Here is a 25,765-nt window from a genome sequence, read left to right on the forward strand (position 1 = left end):
GAACTTTGATGAAATGACACATCTGTGTCAGGGCTGAACTTTCTTATTTTATGCCTGTCCATGAACAGAGAGAGAAATCTGAAATTCTGCAGCTCTGCTTAGTGAGGGTGAGAGATGGAATGCTTTAGAAAAAAATGGGCTCCTATCTCCCCTTGACCTTCATTGCATATTTTAAAAAGACCATGAATAACCTGAACCTCACACAGTCTGATAAACTCCAAACATTCCTGGATGCTGTCCTACTTGATATGGCAATCCATAGGGAAAAATTTCTTCCAAAATTCAGAGGAAAAAACTTTATTCATTGGCCTTATAATCCATTCTGTCAGAAAGAATCATTTGATTGTTTCTGTAGAGGATTAAGACTTCATCATCCAGATGCCTTATTTCATTAGAAATGATGGAAAGTGGGGATCCAGATCTCCTGTTTAGAAATCCATTCATTGATTTGAAGTGTAATCTAGAACCAACTTACAGATAAAAATACAGATAGATATATAGGCAGGTAGGTATGTTTTACATCCAATGCTTTTTAACTAAAGCTTGTCAAAAACAATAATAAATCATTTCATAGGCTTTTTAAAACAAAGGATATTCTGGGTGGTTGCTTACGTCTATTCCCCACCCCACCCCCCCTTTTTTTTTTTAACCTTAGGTATACATTTTTTAAATTGCTACAAAGCAGAATCCCTAACTGAATTCTTGCAAGTATGGAGCTACTGGAACAATCTTGGTCCATTTTTAGGCTTCTTAATAAGGGTGTTTGTGCAATAAAACCAACTTCACTCTTTTATTTCTGTACGTAAATACTGCCAGATGATATTATATTGTCTGGAAGACCAGAACTGTGAATGTGCAGAAAATTTGTACTGCTCTAGGGACATGTGTGTTATAGAGCAGGAGTGATAGATTTCTATCCCTGTAAGCCCCAAATGAATCTCTACAAACACAATTAAAGTTCAGGAGAATGACTGAAAGGCCACAGAAGCTTCCTCTTGACCGTGGTGAGATTTGGTTCATGTTCAAAGGATAAAGTGGCCGTATACTTGAGTTATAGTGGAATCTCTGTTTATGTAGGACAAATTGGGTCTCCAGAAATATCTTTAGTAAACATACATGTGCCTGCATATGTTTAATTGCAAAATATTTGTTTACAGTTATTTACTTATGGCTGAATTTGTCATGTATTTAAACTGAATAAACAGCACAGTCAAATATTAATTTATCAGAAAAACATTTTGAGTGAATGCTTTGGAATAAAAGAAAAAACAACATTCTTTTCCTCAGGTATTGAAGAAGTTGGTGAGATTGTTGTTCAAAGCAGATTTGGGGGGCACTTGACTGATGTTTCGTCCTGAAACTTACTGAAAATGTTAAGTTACTGTAAGGAAAAAAATCATTCATAGATGACTGTCATTAATCTAATACATAGCATTCTAGAATTATTCCAGCTATTTATTTAGATAGAACAATGACAGAAAGAAAACCCCTTCAGTTATTAGTCTAGCACTGTAATGAGTCTTGTGCCTGAAGGAGTGCTAAGCATTCAAAAGTTAAACTAGAAAGAAACTATATGGGCATTAATAGAGAAATTTGCCTGTAAACAATTCTTTAACACTAAGTGAACCAAAACCAGGCTGACAGGCTGAATAAACAAACACAAAGAGAATTCACATTATTCTGTGCTTCATTCATTACACTAGACAGTTCAATTACAATTTAAAAGACTTATAGACCAGTTAGCACACTTCTTGTCCATGGATTTTGGGGATATATGCAAAATGCCTCTTTTGATGATAAGCCTGTGTGGCAGAATCTCAAATATGGTAAGAAGCATGACAGGTCAACCCAGCTTTGCCAACTCCAGAAGGTTGACACCATGCATATGTCTGGAATTCTGTTTGATTCTTTGTGTAATCATTCTTCAAGATCTCTTGGATATAAAATTAAATTTCACTTCTTCAGAAAGATGATGCCTTTACCCTGTAGAAATAAGCTTTTAAAGGCTATATGCAGATGGAGAACGGGTTCTTTAGTTGTGAATGTCCTCCTGTTCTCTCATTAGTCCCTGTTTTCAAAATGCGTATATCTTACTCCTAAGTAAATTGTAATTTGTGCAGGAAGGATTAGCTCTGTCTACCTTGATTTGCAAAAATGCACATTGTTACATTTTGTGCATTTTGCTTGAAATTCACTATTTGACACCATTCATACATTTTTGTTGTGTCTGCAACCTCTGTCATTGGCAGGACAGGCCTTTGCATCTGTTCTGCTCTGGGAAGCCAGCTGCTCCATGCCTTGGTTAGGCCTCACTCAAACTGGAGCGTGTGTTTCTTTAGGGGTTCCCCCATATCCAAAGAAGAAAAGTTACTCTTCCCATTTCATCTTTGTGCCACAACCCTATCCCGCTGTGTGTCCTGCCCGCTAGACGTGCCCTTACTCCTGACTCTTTTACCCTTCTTTCTTCCTTCCCCACACCTGACCCCCTGATTCTCTGTACAGTGAATAAAAAGTGACTAAGTGTTCTGTGGATAATCACAGTTACTGAAACAACAAACTCCCTAACAATTAGAAAAAGAAAACAGACCACCAAACAGGTCCAATATATACATATATATATATATATTATCAAAAGAAAACTACCACCCCCAGGAATGGGCCCAAAAGAAGAATAAAGTAATGTACAGAATTGCAGTTCAAAGTTGATCCACATCACTGTGCGTGGAGTGTTACAGAGTTTAGTTGTTGACATCATCAAGTCACAGAGTTAACCCAATGTTTCAGTGAAGATTCAGCCTGTTTAAAGTGGAATAGGAACAAAGAAGAAGGAGGAAAGGAAGGAAGGAGTACATGCAGCCTGGGAAGTTTCTTGGAGAGAGAAGCTCGTTTTGGGGTAAAAACTGGGACTTTTCTATATCATCGACACCACCACTTAGGTAGCAACAAGTGCTTGCATTGATCCTCCCCCCCCCTCCCCCTTTTTTCCAGGCAGTAAATCAGCCCTCCCTTGCTCTAGCAATGTATGTTTCTTATTTGATTGTTACCAATGGAGTGGTATCTTCAGGCTGCCTCCCATATGAGGTATTCAGCCACGCTTAAGCATTCTGTTTCCCAGTTTCAGTTTCCGTCAGACTTTTTCTTTTGTCTCTGTTTTAGCAGCAATTTTATGTCAGAACTTTCTTTTTGAAGTCATGTTACCTTTGCAACTGCTTACATCACTGTGACAGTCAAAAGATGAAAGCAAAACAAGGTTTGAATGAAGGGCATATAGGACTTATTTATTTATTTATTTTTGATTTGTAAATGGCTAACTAGAATTTTAAATATGAAATTTGAATTCTATATTCAGATTTTACTGAAGTCTCTCCACACTTCTTACCATCCCAAAACAACTGCAAACAAAATATCTTGCAATTTCTTGTACATGATCGGTTCACACTAATGCCTTAACACCTTTCATGTAAAGACAAGAACTTTAAATATGACACCATATTTTTTTTTCATAGTTAAAAGTGAGCGCTAAGTACATAGAATTAGGAAAAAAACTAGGCTGGCAGAGACCGTTAGAATTTATATAAACAGTCTTCCAACCTGACATACTAGGGTCTGATCGCTATTTCATTGTGGACAGATTTTTGTCGTACCTATTCTTAAAAGTATTGAATGAAAGACACACTATGGCTTCCCATCCAATCATTCTAGTAACCCTTTGTCTTCATGATTAGGAAGTAGAATTTTCTGGAAAACTGATTTCCCAACTGGTTTTTCATTCTTAGAAGCTCTAAGAAGCTCTTAGAAGACCAACATATGTTAAAAATAAGATCATAGAATAATCAAATGGTTTGGGCTAGAAGGGACCCTAAAGATCACTTAGTTTCAACCCCCCAGATTTCCCCCAAATTCTGCTTTGTTTGTAAGAAGAGAAGAATTAAAATCCCTTTTTCTATAGGGAGGTCTTCCAAGAACTCCCTGAAGCAGAGGACTGGGAAAAAGGTCCTAGAAATGAAGAAATTTCTGAATGGAGCTCAAACGAGCTGTTTCTGAAGGGAACCTTATTTGAAAAAGCTTTTTGATATATCAGACAATCATTACAACCTCAGATACCAGAGTCTTCACAGACGTAATTAAAAAAATTACTATTTGGACTATTGTGTCCTATAATTACATAATTCTAAATCCTTTCTAATTTGAAACTGATCTCTCTAGAAGTAGGTAACTTTTACTACTTTTACTAAGGATTCTGAAAAATATTGACAAATCTATTTTTTCACCTTATCTACTTTCTCCAAGAGAGTCAATTCCTCATTTTGAAACAAGCAGCTTACTGAAATATTTCTATATCAGTGTTAGCTGCAGAAAGAAGTGAATAGAAATAACTTATTTTGAGATTGCAATAGTTCTGCCCTTTTGCTGTGGTGGTAACATAGAGCCATGTCTGCCTATCAAGAATGCAAAGAGCTTGTTTTATTGTTGCGTAGCGTCTTGTTTCCACTGCCCCTTGTGCCATTTCACATAGTTAAGTTGCTAATAAGCTATCTTTCTGTAACTCCTGACTGGATCAAGAAAGTACCAAGATAAATAGCTGAAATGTGTTTATGGTGATAAAGCTTTATTATTTTGTAAATTTCATTGCATTTTTTTGTAAATTTTTGCGATGCCTCTGTCTTAAGTCACCCAAGAGCTTGTCCATAAATTGTTCAGTGATTTACTAAACACTGTTAAATGTAGATGCCAGAGATAAGTTTGCTAGTATTTGTAAGCTAAGCAACTTTTAAAAGTTTTACTATGACTTTACATTCAAAATTTAGAATGTATCTCCTATTTGTTAGTAAGTGTTCCGGAATTAAATATCCACATAACTCTTGGAAATAAACAAATAAAAATGCATTAGCCTTTGAATTCATCTTGGACAAATTTTACACTGCAGAGTTTTAGCTTTAACTAAACTATATGCATTGAAAATCTTGGCAGCTGGATTAGAGTGATCAGCTTTCAGCTTGTGAGATTTCTGTTGTTTCTTGTGCATCTCTTTTTCCTTGGAAAGATCTTATGATAGTTATGTAGTTACACAGTTGTTCACATGAGGGTTCAACACATAAAAAAGAGCACTCAGAGTGTTGAGGTGCTAACAGCCCAGCTCTTGCTCTTACCATCATAGTGGTTCTAAAGAACATTCATCAGTATAAGTGCTTTATACAGGTGTGTTACATCTATGACTACACAAGTAATATATATATAAATATATATATATGAAACCCGTTTATATTAGAATGTGAAAATGAACTGTGAATTGTGATAACATGTTTTATTGCTTGCTTTTTGTTTTTGCCTGGAAATTTTCATTATTTTTCTGTTGGACCTTGTGAAAACCAGGCTAGTTTATTTAAGTAAAAGTTTGAAAGTAATAGCTGAATTTTTGGCAATATTTCAACTTTGTTTCAAAGAGGCTATGAACCAGCTTATTAAAGAGGTTTTGGAACTTGGAGATACAAATAGGCACCTCACAGAATTCATATCTAGCATATCTGCAGCTCTAGTCACCTACCTGTTATTCTGCTGGTTCATGTTTCTAACTCGGTTAAGGATAATTGACAGCTTTACCTACAGAGTTACAAATTCTGGTCTCTTTATGCAGAGTGGACTCTATTCATGTTCTCCACAGAAATTAATCTGGACCAGTTAATATGGTGCAAATCCCTGGAGTTAGCAGCCATGCATCTACTTATAATTTTTGTGGGATCTTCAAGAACCATGAGTGGCTGACAGAAATCCTCGGTAAAGGAGTTCCATAATCATTTTATTATGTTTGGAATAATAGGTAGCTACTACCATTGTCAGATTGATTGCAAAGAAATCTCCTCCCTTGAGACCGCTAGACAATTTCATTTTATCTCAGTAGCAGGATTCAGCTTTTCTAAGTGTTATGATAATTCCAGTATGTAAAAAAGTAATCTGCAAAGCAGCTCCTTAGAATCTATCTTTGTTTGAGTTCTTTGCCGTAGTGGACATTAATTCCCATAGATGACCTTTTAAAAAGGGGAGGCAATCTATTTTCAAATATATATATATATATATATTTCAGCACAGATCCTCTAGCTCTCTGTCTAGTATCTAGTATCTAGTCTCTGTCTACAGTATAAGCAAACAAGACAAAGTTTTCCTTACTTAGTTTAATTTATGATAGCTATTATCTGCTAGTCCTCTGAAGTATGGCTTGTCTTAAACTGCTTTCATACCAGGTGCTCACTTTTCATGATTGATGTTTTGTCTACTTTGGGAAATTGTAAGAAACAGAGGTTAGCTAAAATCCCAGACAGAAAGAGATTTATACAAATAGAAATAGAAAAACAAGTAACTTTTTCTGGCTTTACTTTAATGTGTTCCTGTCCTAAACCAGAATTTCAAATAACAACTACGACAGTGTGTTCTGCTCTCTTATCATTGTGAGCAAGCAAACATTGACAATAAATAGAAAAAACAAACAAACAAACAAAAACAGTGGTCTTTGATTGCACATAAAGCCAATATTTCTGGGCTACTGGAAAAGCATTTATTCCATGGGATATATAGGATATTCACAATAAGACTTTTAAGCTTGTGGAGACTTTTAGTGTGAGGATTTCCTTAGCCTGCAGTCAAGCGTTATCATGGCCAAGGGTTGCATGATTCTTTCATGTCTTTTGCTTTTTCTTACCAGCAATATATTATAGATACTATATTGAAAAATATTTGCCTACAGTCAGTATAGATTTTTTTGTGTACAGAACTAAATCACTGGCTATATCGTTTTCTATGTTAATAGAAATTGTGTTTCTGCTCAAGTATTGGACTGAAATCTCAAACTTGGGTGAGGAATGTGGATACAAGCCAGGCTGTGGAACTTAGTAGCACTGATGAATGATTTCGTCCTTTCAGTGCTCCACAGACAGATATCCACACTCGCAAGTCCTGGGAACCACTGCACATTCAGCATTGACCATGAAATACTGTTCTCACATTTGAGAGAAATAGAAGGAGTCTAGGAGTGTAAAGTGTTCTGACTCATTCTGCAAAGAGTGACAGCTGGAAAGTGGTAATGCAAAACAGGACTCCTAACTTGTAGTAGAATCCTGGTTCTTCTAATCTTTTTAATAAGCACTATGCTTTAGGTAAATTGTTGAGATGATCAGGACTTAGGTGCCAGAAATACACAGATGATACTCATTTCTACCACCTTCATTTTCTGAATGGTTCAGTGCTTGGAACATGTACTCAGAAAGATCTGTTTCATGGTGAAGAACAGTAGGATGAAGTAGAGAAGAAATACTTAAAAATCTGAAGGCACAATTTAGTCTTTGTTTGAAGGCACATATCTACAGATTAATCCACAGTTAGAGTGGACTTATGGATGCCTTCCTGATACATCTCGTACAGAGGCACGGCTGCCTGCCTGAGTGGCCATTTGGAGTGGTCACACTCCCTGCATGTTGCTCTCTGTTGGTCAGCTGGGACATGCAGCCATTGAACACTTCTCTCCTACCACTTGGCTGAGGAACGTGGTGTGAGCTGTTGGCACTGATTTCTATTCTGGTTCTGAAGTCAGGCTCCTAACAGTGAGTGAAAGCTACTTTTTTTCTGAAAGCACATTACAGCAGTAGTTGTTTTTGTCATCGCTGGTTTTCCATGGAATTTCAAATTAGACTCACTTATTGTCAAGTTAGCACCTGATTTTGGGATGGCCAACTGCTACTGATAATTTCTCTCTTTCTATGTATCCTTGACTGTCTGTGCAGCAAGAGCAGAGTTGTGGGTGTAAAAATTGCCTCTGAAAGACAGAATTTAAGCAGGAGTTGGCTTGTGACCATGGAATGAAATCCCTCCTGGAAACGGAGATTATCAAAAATCTCATGAATTTCTGCCTTATGTGTAAAGATATTACTTTGATATTGCCTTCCTTAAAGCAAAGAAACAACAAGTGTTACATCTGGGCAAAAACTACACACAACCACCACCACCCTGCCAAAGAATTTCCTCCCAAAACAGTGCAAAACCCTACCACAACACTGCAGTGTACATATTTTCATTAGAAAAAAAAGCTGCTAGTCACTTTGCAGGGCACACAGGATTGGAATGCATTCTAAAAATGTGTATTAACACAAGTTTTATGGAATAACATCCATTTTCCCCCTCCTTCTTTTCTTCTGAAGTTCTCTTGCTCTCAGCAGATGAATATCCCATGAAACCAGACCAGATATCATGTTCCTTGTTCTGCTTCAGTTCATGGACTCCTACAGAAATTTCTTGGCTTGAAGACAAGGACATGAATGGAGTTATCTGGTTTGATTCACTAAAGCCATTAGTGTAGATTATTTGTGGTGTACTCATGTTCAAAACTTAGCATAAGCTTCATTCATTTTGTCAATAGGAATTGTTTTATATTACCAGTCAATGAAATTTAAAATCAATATAAGTAAAAGTAGAGAGTATAACTGTACATTTTGACATCCTCAAATCACAAATACATGCTCTATTTTGTTGTATATAAGGATAATTCTGTATTTCTATTCATACAGATTTTTTTAGTCTTTTCCATTATTTTAGTAGTCATATTTTAGACTAAGCTGGATTATCATGGAGTTTCAAATGGGAGATAAGTGTTATAGCCACAGAGCAAAAGAACTTCTGATGTACTAAGCTATCGATGGAACTATGCAGTGAATGTAATGAATTTTGGCGTAGGTAGTCTGCACAACTGAGAAATCAGGATTGTGCTAGATTTCTGCAGTTTATAGCTGACAAAATTCAAGATTAGGTGAGTCTTAAGGTAGATTGAATCCAATCATTTACTTAATTACAGTAGTACTCAGAAGCTACAAATGGATTTTAGTTCTCATTAAACTAACATGGGACGTGTATATTGAAAAAATTCATTGTGCAGGTGAACTTAGAGTCCAAGTGAATTGTACAAACTAAAAGTGAGGCCATGATGCTACTCCTTTCTAGAAGTGGGGAAACTATAGTGTGTAGATCTAAGTTGATCTACTTTAAGCTGAAGTCTGTTGCAGAGCTGAAATGAGGTTTTGAGTTCTGGTTTAGTGTTTTTACTACACAAAGACATGATTTGCTGTCATTATTCGATGGGAGAGAAAATTTTAACTTTCTAAAAAACTTCACCTAGATGATATGGGGCACAGAAACCTTTGGCCTTTTTCTTTAGAAACCATTCTATAGTTTGGAAAAAAGTTGTAGGCCATAGAGATAACAAGAAGGAGATTAAAATGCAGTGTTTAGCACATGAAAGAAATTAAAATTCATCAACAGTTCTGCCATTTGAAACAGTATATTATTTTACTTGAGTTGGAAAACTATTAAATGAGTATTAATAATAATGAAAAAATATTTTTTAAATAATCTTTAATTTTTAGATGATTCTTTTTCATTATTTTTAATGTAGAGAGAGAGGGTAGTCACGCACTTGAACAGGCTGCCCAGGGATGTAGTCACAGCACCAAGCCTGTCAGAGTTTAAGAAAGTTAAGTTTTTGGACTGTGCTCTTAATTATATGGTCTGAATTTTTGGGTAGACCTGTGTGGAGCCAGGAGATGGACTCGATGATCCTTGTGGGTCCCTTCCAACTCAGGATATTCTATGATTCTAATGTAAATTGATGAGATTTTTTTTGTTGGTTTTCCTGTCTTAGCCTTTTGTCTGATGTAGCTAATCATTAAATGAAATTTCTCTGATTTAGATCTAGCTTGGGGAAAGATAATTAAACAAATTTCTATTCAGAATACAGAAACATCACGTAATTTATACAGATAATTATATAGCTTGATTTTCAAATATCAAATTTATGAGAGTATGCAGAATGACCTGTATATTGCAACAAATAGGCTGAAATTCATTTGCAAAAGCAAACAAGTCAGTTGGCTGAAGTGGCTTCGCTACAGGAATTCTCAAATAAGAACGAGTAACATTTTGTAATTATACTGTTTGAAAGTTGCTTGTGCAGCTCTGGGAAGAAGCTATTTTCCCTTAGCTGTAGCATGAAGAAATCATTCCTTCATTGGCATTTTATCAGCGACATTAATAAATTGCTTTCTACGGCTTGAAGCTTTTGCTATTGTATATTTCATTAAAAAAAAATATGAAGAAACATTCTTCTGGGAATCTTGATCCTTTGGAGAGCTGGATCTCAATTCACTTTTTTTCTTCCACCTGAAGCTATAAAGAACCCCTGGCACAGTACTTCCTTTTGATTATGTGGCTGATGGGACGCTACCTATACATCTGTGTTTTATTCTAGTACAATGACATGGAAGTCATAGTATAGATTTTCCTTGGACTTCATTCAGGATTTATGACAGAGACTTTGGTGACTGTGATAACAGCAGAAACTATATAACCTCTTAAGTATTGTTTATCTTTAGAATAGAAATAATATTTTCTTTGCCTCGTGTCCAGCAGAATTCAGAGACTTGATTAACTGCCAAACATTGTTAACTGCTGGGATTGTTCTCCTTTTGTTCTGTATTATAGCAAAACCCCGCAGAGGTTACACTTCTGATTTATCTGAGGAGCTGTTTTAAGTAAGGTGTGTGGAAACAGAAACCCAGTGTCCTCCTAAAGACATATCTGACCACTGTAGCTATCTAATTGGACTCTCTGCTGTTCTCAAATATGTATTTATTCTTCTTCGCCTCTGCTCCAGTTTATCAGCATTGGAGAAAGCATTTAATTTCTCTAGGTACCTATCCAAACTCAGATTGCAACCATGGAACGTGAGAAAGATTTAGTTACATTCTGGGCAGCTATAATATAAATAATATGTTCTGTCCTTAACTTTGTATACGTACTAAGACCTTTTTTTTTTTTTCTCTTCTGTATAGAACAGAGAGTATTGCAGATACTTATCTGCATCATGCTTTCTGAAGCAAAATAGAAAAAGAGTTTTAGTTCATAGGATTCTCTTTGTTGTTCTTATAACTCACGTTCCCTATTTTTTAATTTGTGGGGAAAACCAAATTGATTTGTTGAGCAGCAGCAATGTTAAATATGGCCCACAGAATTGAAAAATTACCCTGTTTTTGATAAAATCGATCTTATGTCTGAACATTTGAGGCATTATATCACGATCTCGGTAGTGTATGTGTCTTGTGGGTGATATTTTATTGCTGGAACAAGACATTACATATACACAGTAATATTATTTATTATTCATTGAGCCATAGAAGTTAGGAATAGAAAATGACCTATTAGATCATCCAGTGTATCTCCCCACAAAGGAAAGAACATCTCTTCAAGTGCAGCTTGATGACAGCTAGATGTATAATCATGGCAACAGTGCCATGACTCTAGACAGGCAGATGTGAGGTCTTATTCCTTGTCCCAAAACATGGAACTTTTTTGCAAGTTGAGGCACTGTATAGACTAATAAAATTATACATGTAGAAAACAAAAAAATATTACATAGTTGAATTTACCTTTTTTTCTGTATTAAGCCAAAATACTGAATTCAATTTCATATCTAAATATTAACCAGCTGGAGAAAAATTGATAAATCCATAATCTAGAGTTTGATTTTCTGCAAAAGTCTTGGAGCAGATAAGCAATTTATTTATTTATTTATTATTTTTTTTCCTGTAAGGTCTGAACTAGAATCTCACTGTTTTCCCATGCTAATGAAATTTATTCTCAGCAATGAAGACTGTAAACAGTATTAAACTATAGTTTCAGCTTAAGATGCAAGACTTAATTAGCTCATGGTAATCATGTGCTTTTGCTAGTTTTTCCTTGAACACCTATGCTGCAGTAGGCAAAACTAAAACATTATTGCAACTCCTGTTAGAAAAGTGTAGCTTTGCAGTGATGATGTAAGAAGGATAGATGCAAGTCTTCAGGATATCTGAAAAGTCTCTTTCTACATTCATCAACAGAATGGTAGTAATAGTTTTCAAATATGGAAATAGGCACTCATCTATCCTTCAGAAAGATCTCTCTTTCCCTGCCTCCAAATGTAGGCACAGCAAGTCAGAGAAGAAAGGCAACATTTGCCCTACTTTTAAAGGGGAGTAGTCAGGAGGAAAAATTATAATTTAAAGTTTTTGAAAGACATTGTCATAAAGGAAAAAAAAATCAAAGAAAAACTGAAAAACATAAAACTGTCAAAGTCTTCCTGTCGTACTGACACATCACTCTAAGTAGGTGAAAATATTCTGTTTGTAACTGCAAAGATTTGTGAGTTCCTGTCAATCAGTAAGTAAATTCTGCTATGTACAATAAACTTTTTGGTCTGAACAGCCAAACTCTGATTTCTTAGTGAGATGAAATGTTTGTCCTGACTTCTATTACTTAAGAACGAGATATACAGAATGCATTGTTCTGTTTTTTTTTAGGGAATGTTTCAAGAATCTCACGCACTTTGAACTGTACTTTAATCTGTATAATGACCGGTTGTTACTAGGACAGTATACAGAGCAACATATCAGTCAACATGTGTGAGGTTGCCAGAATCATGCCATTATCAATCATCATGAATAATTGTTGCAGCACCTCTTGTGCTACTACTTTATTATTGGAGACTAACTAGAAGTAACTACTACTAACACACTGTGATTTTAAAAAATAGGATTTTCAGAGAATTACTTTTGATAACATAATTCTCTGCATTTTTTTTTCTGTCTGATATTAAAAAACTCACATTGATTACTGATACAGTGGATGAGGAAAAATTTATGTAATGGGAGCTGTTTATGATACATTACTGGTTTCAGGATATGTTCTCTACTGGTTCTGAATGCAATAAGTATGAGGCAACTGTAAAGGAAAATATCAGTAAGCAAGATGTCTATTGTCTGTTAAGCATACAATGAGGGTATAAGTCAGTTCCTAAGACACTTACGTTTAGGTAACTGTATACTTGTCCACAGGCATGCTAAAAGTTTGGTTCTGTTGCCTAAATGTGTTTGGTGCCTTTTATATAGCCCTAAAACAACCAGCCTTGCTGCCAGGTGTTGCTCTAAAAGGGACAAGTCTCCCCATCAACTCCATCTATTAACTGCTAGCCCGTGTGACATCCCTGATGCCTTAGAGCCAAACTGAGTTGTTGAAATGTCACTAGAAAGCCATGCAGACTGCCTTGCTTGGGCTCAGCTGCTGCTTCAGAAAGCTGTTTGTGGGTCTTCCCTACATTCTGTGTTGCACATGCCAGTCTAGTATGGTTATTCCAGATAGCAAGAGCATCTCGAGGGACACTGGACATTGCATGTGGGCAACTGAATTGGGTCTGAGCTCCTATTCTTTGTCAATGGATATCTAGTAAACAGACTCTGAAGAGCTCTTCAGCTCCTCTAAAGTGAGCTTACCTTGTTTCTGGTCAGGAGATCCCCAGTTCTGTTGTCTGGGATGGCTTGATCTCCATTGACCAGAGAGTGGCTCAGAGAGACATCTCAGTAGGTGTGAATCCCATTCTGAGTCACCCATGCTGGTTTGAGCTAAAGGATCTGTTCATACGGCATTTCATCTGCTATAGGCATCCTTGGAAAAATCACATTGAGAAAATTCAGTATTAAATTTCTTGCTGATTCCATACCAAAATATGGGAGAGGACAAAATCCCCACCTGTATCTTCTCACTTAAATAATTTGTTTTCTGTTGAAACTATTTTTATAGATGACATTTTATTTCAAACTATGTCACCTGTAGAAGAAAAAGACACTTTGAAACTGTCTTCCATAACAACTCTGCATCCATCAGTTTTATCCATCAGTTTTATTTAATTATTTCCGTCACTAATACGCAAAGATGTTTGTGGGAACATCTCATGGAGACAAAACGGTGGCACAGAAAGTGTAACTGAGGCCATATGGGCTCAGCTGGAATGTGTGTCTTCAGCACCTCAAACTGAAAGTTATGGTGCTAAGATTCACAGAATCATAGAATATCCTGAATTGAAAGGGACCCACAAGGATCACCGAGTCCAACTCCTGGGTCTCCAAAGGACCACCCAAAAATCAGACCACACGTCTGAGAGAGTTGTCCAAACGCTTCTTGAACTCCGGCAGGCTCAGTGCTATGACCAGTGCCCTGGGGAGCCTGTTCCAGTCCCAACCACCCTCTGGGTGCAGAACCTTTCCCTAACACCCAGCCTGACCCTCCCCTGTCCCAGCTCCATGCCATTCCCTCGGGTCCTGTCGCTGTCCCCAGAGAGCAGAGCTCAGCGCCTGCCCCTCCGCTCCCCTCGTGAGGGAGCTGCAGGCCGCCATGAGGCCTCCCCTCAGCCTCCTCTGGGCTGAACAAAACAAGGGACCTCAGCTGCTCCTCATACATCTTACCCTCCAGACCGTACACCATCTTTGTAGACCTCCCTTGGACACTCTATTTTAGTTTTATGTCCTTATGTTGTGGTGCCCAAAACTGCACACAGTAGTACTGGAGGTGAGGCCGTACCAGAGCACAACAGAGAAGGGAATATGTGCATCTTATTCATAGTGAGCTTGGGAAAATTATTAGTGATTCTAGAATGGAAGATAAATCAGAGAAAAAAAAATAAAACAGCCTTATTCTTGCTCCCCAGATTCAGATATCTGACACGGCAGTCTTTCAGCCTGTCCCTCTGTATTGATCCATTCTGCATATGGCAATTTTTATTTCTTTTCATTTTGCAATGTGCACCGTATTAAAAGTTTGTATTACATAAAAACAAGCAAATCAAGCCTACAACTTCAGCTGTATCTTCTCCTTGCTCATTTCTAAAGAAAGGTTCTAGCACAAGAGCAAGTGGGAATATAATTGGAGTTTTGTACTCATACCATAGCTTGAATGTCTTCCATTAAGCTTTATGAAATGAATTTAAATAGTAGTTTTAACAATCCCCTGCTCCTCATCTATCCTTCAGAAAAATATTTGTCAACTCAGTGTGGGAGGTTGCCAACATTCTTGTCTACAGTCATTACTTTTGAACAGTGGCATACCTTTACTGAAGAAACCTGGGTAAATATTTCAAAATAAATCCTCTAAATTTTACTTGAAAAGTTTAACTTTTAGCTCTTCTCTCTCTCAATCTCTCTCTCTTTCTCTCATATATAAATCATACATTCATCTATATTTGAAATCTGAGGAACAGTGTTAAATATTTGTTAAATAATTTATGCAATGGATCTTGAATTTTTAGAAAAGCTGAACCATTTCTAATTTGACATGCATTTTTTACAATGTAATGTAAAAAGGTCATCTGCATACATAGATTTTATTTAAGTCAGTAACTGCAGAAACAATCTAATTCAATGCAATTATTCTCCAGCAGAACTTGTAGAATGTATATCTCATGAAAAATGAATGTGATTTTTCCATTTTACTTTAGTAGAAAATGGACTACAGCTCATTGGTATTTATAGATTACTCACTCACAAAAAAATAACAGGCAGCAAGATATGAAGTCTAAACGTACCCAACCAACAGCACTGGACCATATGATATTCCTGAATTTTTATCTAGGAGAGATTGTAGTATCTCACATTCATGCATGAGATACCGTAGGAAAAAAAAAAAAAAAAAAAAAGTTATTTGATATTTACTGTCCATATCCTGTTTTCTCAAGTTTTTTTTCTCAAGTTTTTCTATAATTCTGCTGAGCAATGGGTGATTTGTACAATCTGGCATAGAGCTGTATATAATCTGGGCCTATGCTACCATTACACAACTGAATTTAAAGATAAAAAGGAATATCCCCTATGTACATGGTTCTTGTCATTAGCCTTGCCAGTCCATAGCTGTGTGCATCACTTGTTTGCAGATTAGAGGGTTAATATCTAACTCCAAATTTTATTTGTGTTTTCACATGTGTCCTACAGGGAGAGAAAACAGAAACAGTTCTAGTGTTGCTTATTGGCACATTGGCCATTGGTAGATAACCTGAAGTATGTGTCGTTCTCATCTTTTCTCCAAGCAGTTAACAGTCTGCTAATGGAGTGTGAGTATAACCCTCTACTTGAAGAGAGAATATACTGCACTTCCAGGAAAGACAGTATAGAAACTGCTTCAGTCCACTTTACCACCCCTTAAAACCACCTGTTTGAAGAATCATATCCAGCTATACAGATGGACACAGGCACCCAAATTAGACACTTAACTCTAGCAATGCGCTCCACAAAAACCCTGCCTACTGTTTAAGTAACCTGCTAGTGTTTAGGCAACAACAGGCACCTAAATCTTCACCAGAAACCTGTAGTTTTGTTATTGTATGTGCCCAGGAAAGCTACCAATCATGTCTGAATTGCTCAGCAGCAAACTTCTTTGTAATTCTGGCATTACTATCCCTGAGAACTGCACTTTTCAGTGTTAATCCTGTTGTTTTAATGTCAACTTTCAGGCATGTAATTTCCAGGCTAAACAAACAAACATGCGAAGCTGAAGTGAGCATCATTTTAACACCTACCATCAGCAGGGCTGGAGCCTTGTCAGGCTGATAGCTGCTACTTTAGTTATTGAAGTATTAAGAGCAGCAGCTGAATGTTGTCTTTCAAGACGACCAGAAAGTGTTATGGGACATGTTCTTGGCATGGTATTTCACTTTGCAGGTCAGCATGATAAAATCTTGGTTTTGTATAATTAATGTACTGCAGTTGTATTGTCCATCATTCATTCAGATTTTGATTCGTATCTTTCCTAATACTTGAGTCCAAATTTTATATTCCAACCCCAGTAATTTACCTGCTTGGAGAACATGATTTTTTACTTTGCGGACATCCCATCTCCCAGGTTTTCTGTCCAGTAATCATCTTCCCGGTGTGACAAATATTTCTTAGAATAAACCCAGGCCCATCTTCAGGTGTGTAATATAGAGACCAGTCTTAGGAGTAAAATCATCATTTACTCTCCTCTATGCACTCACTGCAGAAAGAGAAAGATAATTAAAATAATCTAAGAATACTTGCATATCTTTGATTATATAAGGAGTCTGAAGAAATTTTACTCCTAAATGGACAGGTACATAAAGTTAGGAGGCTCAAATCTTTTCCCAATATATTCTTCTCTCATTGTTCTGTCAGTAGCTGCATCTTTCTCTAAATTGCCTGAAGCCCTGAAGAGAATTCATTGAAGAAATAATATTGGATAAGCATCTTTTTTTTTTTTTTTTTTTTTTTCCCCTGCCAGTTCAAGAGCCTGGCCTCTAGTACACACAAAAAGCCTTTGCAAGGAAAATACTTCTGTGTTCTTGTAGGCCTGATTCCAAAACCAGCTGTGGTATAAGTACAAATCTTCCAAGGATAGGAAGAAACAAGGTGTGCAGAAAACAGTAGGCTTGTCTGTAAGTTGAAAAATGATCTTCCTCTCTCTGGTATCAGTGTAAGACAATAAACATAATTAATGCAGACTAAAACTACTGGAAGCAGACTTCTAGGCTTTAGATTAAAAACCATGATCGAAACAGCACCCACAGCTGTATAGCTAAGTCTTTCATTGCAACACAAATAAAAACATACTGAATCTTCAGCTTAATATAACAGCAAAGAAAGGAAAATGATCTCTTAAAAAATTCATTGAAAATTCTGTGCTAAGATCACCTCAGCATATATACTGAGCATTATGTAAATCTAGTTGCCTAACTGCACCATTTTTTATGTGACTGAAAACTTGTAGGAAGCTTGATTTAAATACGCACATCAATTTTTATTACTTTTATAAGTGACAAGCGCCTATGCAAAGCCATAGGTGATAAATACACTACTGTATTACATTTTCCAGTATGTATACACATATATCTTCCAGGGATGTGACCATGGCATGTCCTTCATGATTTTAATGCTATCTGCTGTCATAAATATTCCTGCTGTGTGCTAACAGCAGAGAAGGCTGAGCACGATTCATTGCATCTTCACAGTCATATAGGAATTTCCAAATTGCAGCAGATCCAATTAGTATCTTAAAACCTCTGATGGATTTACTGCAGATACTGTAATCTCTGTGCAGCTTAGAACACCAGCTGTGTACTGTCAGCTGTGAGGCCTGTTGCCTACAGGCTGCACATGTACAATAATATTTGGAGGCATAGTCAAATACTGTGACCACTTTCTGAAGGTATCTGTTGATCTACAGACAATGAACAATGCTCTATTACTGTTCAAATCACGGAGGAAAAATATTTCCCATCCCGATCTGTGCTTTGTAAGGAGGAATCTTCTTGCACTTCTACTCTGTCTGTTTAAACTGCAAATGGCAGAGTCAAATCCTAAAAGTCTGAGCTCCCTGGGCAGTTAAGTTGCTGCCTAAAGTACCCACCATAATGACATGACTGACATTGGGATTTATGACTTCTACTGTTACACATATTAAAAGGAAATGGATTTTATAAATCTATAAGAAGACGATATAGCACATTTGAGACAAAGTTTTGGCTGAAAATATGAATCTTGATTTAGATTCACAGATCAATGTCGTAAGGTGACAAGTTCCAAAAGCAAGGATTGCGTGCTGAAATCACCCAGCCTCCAGTCACAGAATCTGCCCACAAACAATATTAGAAGGACTCTCCTACCTGATGCCAGCTACTGCAATGAGACAGGCAGTCTCTGACACTACCAAATCATAAACATACCACACTTTTTAATGTCACATAAAAAACCACAGTTATCTAAAATTGGCTACTGGTTTATGGGGAAAATAAATACCTTTTAACTGATGAGAAGATGCATAAAGCCAGGAACCAAAGAATAAATATGTACTACCTGATATTTTTTAAACTAATGTTGGTACCTTCTGCATAATTACCTCTTCCCAGTTATCTCCAAAGGAAAATCTGCCAAAACCATGTGCTTAATTAAATCATCTCTAGTTCCTAGGCTACACTTCTCCTGCAACTAGAAGTTCAAATCAGGGTCTTTGTTTCTCTTTATTCTACTGTTGAACAAAACCAGACAGTCTTGTACCCACATAAATAAATGTGGACTACGTGCCTGGAGATTTTGGTCAATAAAATGACTAAGTTACTCTTTCAGCTTGAGTGTCTAAGCTGTGATCGCTGATTACTGGAAATGACTTCACAGCAGCACAGGATGGAAATTTGGAAGTTGGACAGGATACACTTGTTTTTTAGCTCTTGGAGATCTGTATAATTTTTATACTGAGGAGAGAGAGAGAAACAGTAGCACTGAAGCCCTTATTTCTATATATAAGAAATCAATGTAATCTGTGGTGATGAACCAAACAGAGGAAGCAAATTTCATATTTTAGTAGAGGTTGAAGTATATGACAACAACTTCATATATATGTCAAAATACTTCTTTTTTGACAAGACAGCAAGCTGTGTTTTCTGTATCGCTGAAACTGGTAATTCATCAGTCAGACTCCTCTTTCCTTAAACAAACAAAAAAATCCATTAACTTCAATACTTTTACAACTAAGGTAAAAGTCTTGGATTTCACCAATCCCCAAATGGGATTTTACCATTGTGTTTGTAGAGGAAAAAAAGACCTAAGTCCCATCGGGCAATGTTACCTTAATGCAGTTTCTACTATGCAGTGGAAACCAGCATTCATTCTGAGCAATCAGAAATTCAATACAATATGAAAAATAAGGAGAAAAAAAAATGTTAACAACTTTACAAATCTATGCTGAAGGTATGCTTCAAGAATTATTATTCTGCCTCAGAAACTGCAACATACTTTCAAATCCCCAAGAAATCTATTCACAGATTTGTCATATCTATTGGAAAAGATATATTCTTCACATGAAAAAATATGATATATTATTTAAGTTTTTACTTAAATAAAGTATTTTCTTAATAGAGGAAGTGCTACTGCATCTGTATAATTACAGTGAGGCTTGCATGAAGGGAAAAAGACAAAATATGAAGCCGATCCTTTCATTGTGGCACTTTGAATCTGAATACCTTTGTTAAAATCAATATCAATAAGAATACTTGGACTCAGGGTCCCAAGTAAACTTACTGATAATGTTCATTAAGAAGTGAAGAAACGAGGTAAATGAAGAAACCTTACATAAACCTGTATAATTATGAAAAATCTATGTCTGATCCTCACAACTTTCTCTCTCTATAGGCATTCAGTAGCTGAGTAGTCCTCAGAGAAAATAAACATTTATTTCAAACTCAAAACACCCCTTTGGAAACTATTTATTCACGATCACACCGTTTTATCTGAGAAATATGTGCCTGAAGTAGTTCTGCCTGCAAAGTATTTATGTCTGTATAGATGTTCCATTTTCTTGCTATAAAAGTAGAGCAAATAATTCAGTTGTTCTTTATATTAGTAAGTATCTTCTTTAGCATTTCTTCGCTTTTTTCTCTGTGGTAACATCCCTTTTTGTTATGATACTTTGTAAGTACTTCTATTATACAGTCCCTGGTTTTGATATGTTACATTTTAAAATGTTTGCTTGGTTTATAGAGAAGTCTTATTACATGTAGTTCATGTATTCAGTAAACAATTCAGTTTTCAGTTGTTGCAAAAGCTCCAGTACTGAAAAATTCAGTTTTTGAAGTAAATGGCATTTGAAGTTACTTGTCAAATTCAGAGCTGATACAATGTCATTGAATTCAATAGAATTACGCCTAGGATATAGATAATTTGTTTCATTATTCAGTAATGATATAGATATCCTCTAAAAATCTTGCACTTTATCAGTTTTTTTTAGGTCACAGATCTTGGGTATCTAAATTTTTGTATGTTCATCTGAAGATACTGTCAACCCTAATTCTGCAGAGATATTGAAGTTTGTAACTTCAGTCAAAATCTATGGGATTTTGGTTCATAAGCATTGTAAACTGGGTACTCCTAACCAGGGCTCTGAAGATCTTAGGTTTTTTTGAAAATCTGGATCCCAGCTTTCTGGTTTTTGCTTGTGTTGCAAGTTGCAAGGAGATAGACATGTAGTATAAGCAACATAAGGAAAAAGGGAAGGCAACTTGAAACAAAAAAAAACTATAAAATTATAGCAGCTCTACTTAGGGGAAAAAAATAACTACTTTTATATTAACTGTGCTTATACTCTGTGTCACAGACTTAACTGACACATCATACACAAGGGAAAAGAGCTATTTAAGTTACTTAGCAGCTATTTGTTTGCCTACAGCTGTAATTTCATCAGAACACTAGGAGCTCCAGCTGAAGGTTATGAAGTTAATCTATTATGGCAATTTGTTTTGAAGATAGAAACAGACCTTAAAAATAATAGTTGATGCTTAGCGGATCGCCCTGCTACACCTCTGGAGAAATTGTCCAGTTCTCTATTAGCATGTACATAAATTAATTATGGGGACTCAAAAAGCCTTAAAAATAACACTGCTAATGACAGTGGCATTACAATGTTTTCTCCTACACAAGCACAGCAGTGTTACGGGGAGGTCTGTGAGGTCAAATGCCCCAGGTGTTCTGAATTCTGCCTGATGTGAGTACCAGCAATGTGGATGTTCTGTTGGCCCAATGGCCTGGTAACTGTTCTGCAAGAAAAGTGCTGCCAAAAGTATTTCTTCTGAGGATTGATGCTGCTAAGGCCTTGGGTAGAGGGGATAGAGGGTATGTGGGAGTTCCTCTGCAGCTACACTGCTACTGCTCCAATCACGTCCATTCCACGTTGGGTGGTCTGGAAAAGCTGTACCAGATGCAGTGAAGGGCTCAGAGTGACTTATTTGTGGAATACAGGGGTTCAGAAGGTTGGTAGCTTGTAACCTACTCAAAATGTTTTACCATTGTTTGTAACTCTTCCAATAAATATTTACTAGGGGTTGAAAAGTATTAGGCTAGGTATCAAGTCAAGAACATTTGAGGCTCACTTATATGTTCTTCATGTCTCCTTCCCTCATTTTTCTCTTGTTTCTGTACCCTTTATACAACTGTAATTTTGGATTCATAGTCTCTTTTTCTCATAAAGATAACTGCCATTAATTTGAGCAGAACTTTTTGCAGAGTGTGATGTATTTCGAACATATTTCTTCATATTGCAATTTTACTGACGTAATAAAATTAATTTTTATAAAAGTGATGTTTAAATGAGTTTTTTTTGGTGAATTACTATAGAATACAGCAGAATTTTCTTGAGAAACATTAATAAAATGACAGCTATCGGTCTTTAATCTGAGAAGTGCTTGAGGAATGTTTCATTGCCTTTTGGATGTTATTTAATTAAGAATTAAAAACTCTATTTGTAACTGAATTACACAGACAATATAGTTGGACTACATTGCCTAAGTAATGTGCATGCTGTAAGATGTATCTCTTTTGAACTGTACTAGATATTTTTCTAAAAAGCACTTAACTTTATGAATGTGATACTGCCTTGCTAACTCGCAACGGTTTTATCTCCAGCCAAAAGGTATATATTGTAGGGCTATGTGGATGTTGCCCTGGTTGTTTACATGTTAACTTCTTGGATCTAGGTATGCACTTGATTCTGAGGTTGAAAACCACTAAAACAATTTTCGGGGGATCTGAAAGCCATGTGAGTAAATGGTGTTTTTCTAAGTTACTAACAATATTTTAAGTATCATGATTTACAGTTAATACTTCTGTTGTATGTCAGGAGGCCCCAAATAGAAACTGAAGCCTTTTGTGTAGATGTTACATGCTGTCAGAAATCATTCCTTTCCTCTTTACAAGTGCTGGGGGAGATGAGTATTTTGCTTGGGATTAAACTGACTGAATGAAAGACAGTTAAAAGTCTTAGGTACTATTTATATCTTATACGGATCTGCAAACAAGGCTTACCTGTACTATGGAGGTCCAGATCTAGGTGCCAGTTCTTTTTACAGCAAGAATTTCAGAAAAGATGAAGAATTATATATGTATTCATATATATTATATTATTATATTCTGCTTGGAGTAGAAGGATGAAAAAAGCTTCTTGTTAACTGCATATCCTCAGAAACAGAGGGACTGGTCTGTTCCCTTGGCATCCTGAGCTCTTGTCTTTTTTCAAATGTGTTATTTAACCTTTTTTTTTTTTCCCTAATGCAACCTGTGTTATAGAGTGTGATGTTTCAGTAAGAGCTATGACAGCTCTGGATCACTATAGGACTGTCTTGGATTGGGAGGGCAGAAGAGACTGGATTTAGGTTAATATAAACACATGGAAATAAAGTAAATACTAAGTTAGTCTGAAAAAATTTACAAGTTGTATGTCTTATTAACTAAAATACACAGGAACAGGTAAATGCTGATTCTAACTTACAGGCCAGTATTCTGTCTGCACATGTGTTTTGCCTGTAGAGATAAGTGTCCTTCAGAGGAGCATGGTAGTGTGGTGAATATGAATGGATGATATCCTCATTTCTTGGGGGTCTAGCCTAATATTCAGAGCCTTAAGATCAGAGATAATTAGTGTTAGAATATCACAAGAATTAAACATTTTGTTGAGAAAACAAATTTATACTTTACTGTAATATTAGAGGTAATACAAAGGATCTTTCTGAGCATGATGGTTCCAGGGAGAAAATGAGATACTGTAATTACATCATTCTTAGTACGAGAAAAACTAAATATTAAATGACCGTGAGTACCTTTCACCTGAGTAACAGAGTGGTGAGCGTTGGGAACAGCTTCTCAATAAGAATTAGAGTAGTGGTGGAAAGCCCTAGCTACTTTAAGGTGTTACATCATTACCTCATGAAAAGCACTGCATGGCATAATGGCCTCTGAAAGCAGACTCTATGAACCTGGCAGTCCCCTCCAGTCCCAAGTCCATTTTTTTTTCTTTTAGCATTTGATTTCTGCTTTTAAGTGGAAGTAATTTTTTTTAGCAAAGTTACCATGTGTTACTAAACACTCCACAGTATGGCAGGCTAAGCAAAGGCAAAGGGAGCACAGTACTACTTATTGCCTCAGCTTAAGACTTCTGTGCTAGGCCATGTGCAAATGCTTCGTATTTAGTTTGTCAGCTATGTTTTGTCATGGTTTCTGTAGGAATGGAGGAATAACGGTGTTATGATTAAGCTTAATTTAACAGTGTAGTCCCTACTGGGTAATGACATTTCTCCTCATCTACATTCAGGTGAACAGAATGCATTTTATTAGGTGTGGTTGTTTCAGACTTTACAGACTTTAGATTGGGCTGGCTATGCTGAGAAGACTCAATTCATATCTCAGATGGCAACACAATTACTTTATCTGTCAGCAAGAAATCAGTCTAAAACTGCCAAACCATCATCTCGATTAAAACTTCCAATTTCTTTTGTGTTTGATATGGTGTCCTATAAAAGATCTCTGTCTATTACTAATCCTTGGATTTTCCTAGTCTCCTGACAAATATCTCTTGAAAGTCTGTTAGAATTGATTAGGATACCACCAATCCTTGGAAAATAATAAAGGCTTATCTTATGTGCTTTTGTTGTACATCCACTTGCAAAAGACCACAATGACTTTCTTAAAAGGGGGAGAATGTTGGCAATGTATATATATTTATCCTGAAGCATCCTATAGATCCTATATATGGAGACAGGTTGTTTACTCTATGGAAAAAATCATTTCTGGTAGATTCTTGGCACTTTCTTTTCTGAAAGAGCAAGAGCTATATAGATGCTCAATAAGAGACATAATTTTTTCTTTTAAAAACTGAACAATTAACTGTGTAGGATTCAAATTAACACACATACAAAAGAGACATTGTATAAAATGAAGATACTTTCAGTGAATCAAATGAAGACAGACAAAATACAGGACCGAATGTACGGAAGAAACTTCTGCTCCTGATGTCAGTTGTCCCATCTGATCTAGGGAACAGCATTTAAATTGTCATTGCTGTGGATCCACATTCTGTATAACAGAACTAGTACTTTACCTGAAAAGGATGTCGGTCTCTTACTTCAACTTAAAATACTCTTAAGTTATTTCAGATGGAATAAAATCTAAAAATGAGAAGTCTATTTTCCTTGCATCATGTATTTGCTGTTCTAAGAGACAATCAGTTCTGTCACACACATTCTCTTGCTTTGATCAGCAGTGGAGAATACATTGTTTCTATTTGACATGTCTTCCTTGTTCTTACTGAAAACATATTTCAGGATATGTAATACCATGGAAACAATATGTTCTTCACTTGGTATGTATGTTGAAATCTCACTTTAATAACAGAAGCTATAACAAATAGTCAGTTGTTTGTTTTTGTTTTTTTTTTTAAATGAAATACTCCATAGATCTCATCAGAGTACTTAAGATAAACTAGCTTCAGAGAAGCTTGACCCTTATTCACGTTTGTTTTATACCAGCATATGAAAAATACTGTTTTGCTGGCAGAAACATTCACAGAAAGTGAATGATAATGCAATATGGAGGAATATTTGTAGAATGTTTAAATTTGTAAAAGTCGGTGTTTCAGCTGCCTCAAACATTCATTCAGTTAGGAACTGGTGGCATATTACTTTTGTGCAGTATACTACAAATTCTGAATATTTGTGACCAATTCCTTGTGGAGAGAATGTTCAAATACAGAGTGAACATGAAAACATTGTGATTTGTTCTGAAGAACCTGGAAATTAGAGGGGAGGGGAAAAAAAAACAACAACAACAAAAAAAACTTGCAAACCAGTCTCTTACCTCACAAAGTCAAAAAAAAAAAAAAAAAAATGGATCTCCTCTCCAACAGCCGTTTTGTTTTGTAAACCTCTGTGGATCCCCAGGGTTAACGAAAGGATGGACTAGAGTTTTCTGGCAGAGCAAAGACTGAGTATGAACTGATCAGCAAGGTGCTGCAGTACAGCCAAGCTCCTTGGTATTCTCCTCTTGTTTCAGTCTTCTGTTGTGCTGCTCTCTTCAACATTGCAGTACAGAATTGTTTA

The 25,765-nt window shown here is 36.3% G+C and overlaps 1 protein-coding gene across 23 annotated transcripts in view; it reads left to right on the top strand.

Moving 5' to 3' along the window:
• Positions 1 to 25,765, top strand: part of PLD5 (phospholipase D family member 5) — a 317,558-nt gene that overhangs the window by 42,435 nt on the left and 249,358 nt on the right. For 12 of the 23 annotated variants that reach the window (XM_066993942.1, XM_066993946.1, XM_066993949.1 and 9 more), the window contains one exon: positions 22,373 to 22,434. The exons of 10 other annotated variants lie outside the window; for them this stretch is intronic. Coding sequence is in view for 2 of the 13 variants with exons in the window: in XM_066993948.1 (XP_066850049.1) it covers positions 22,373 to 22,434 (62 nt within the window). In the remaining 11 variants the exon portion in view is untranslated. Of the gene's footprint in view, positions 1 to 22,372; positions 22,435 to 25,765 lie in introns of those variants that run through there. One more of the 23 variants, XM_066993970.1, reaches the window with a different exon arrangement.

Source organism: Anser cygnoides, chromosome 3 (assembly GCF_040182565.1).
Source record: "Anser cygnoides isolate HZ-2024a breed goose chromosome 3, Taihu_goose_T2T_genome, whole genome shotgun sequence".
In the NCBI taxonomy this organism is placed as follows: domain Eukaryota; kingdom Metazoa; phylum Chordata; class Aves; order Anseriformes; family Anatidae; genus Anser; species Anser cygnoides.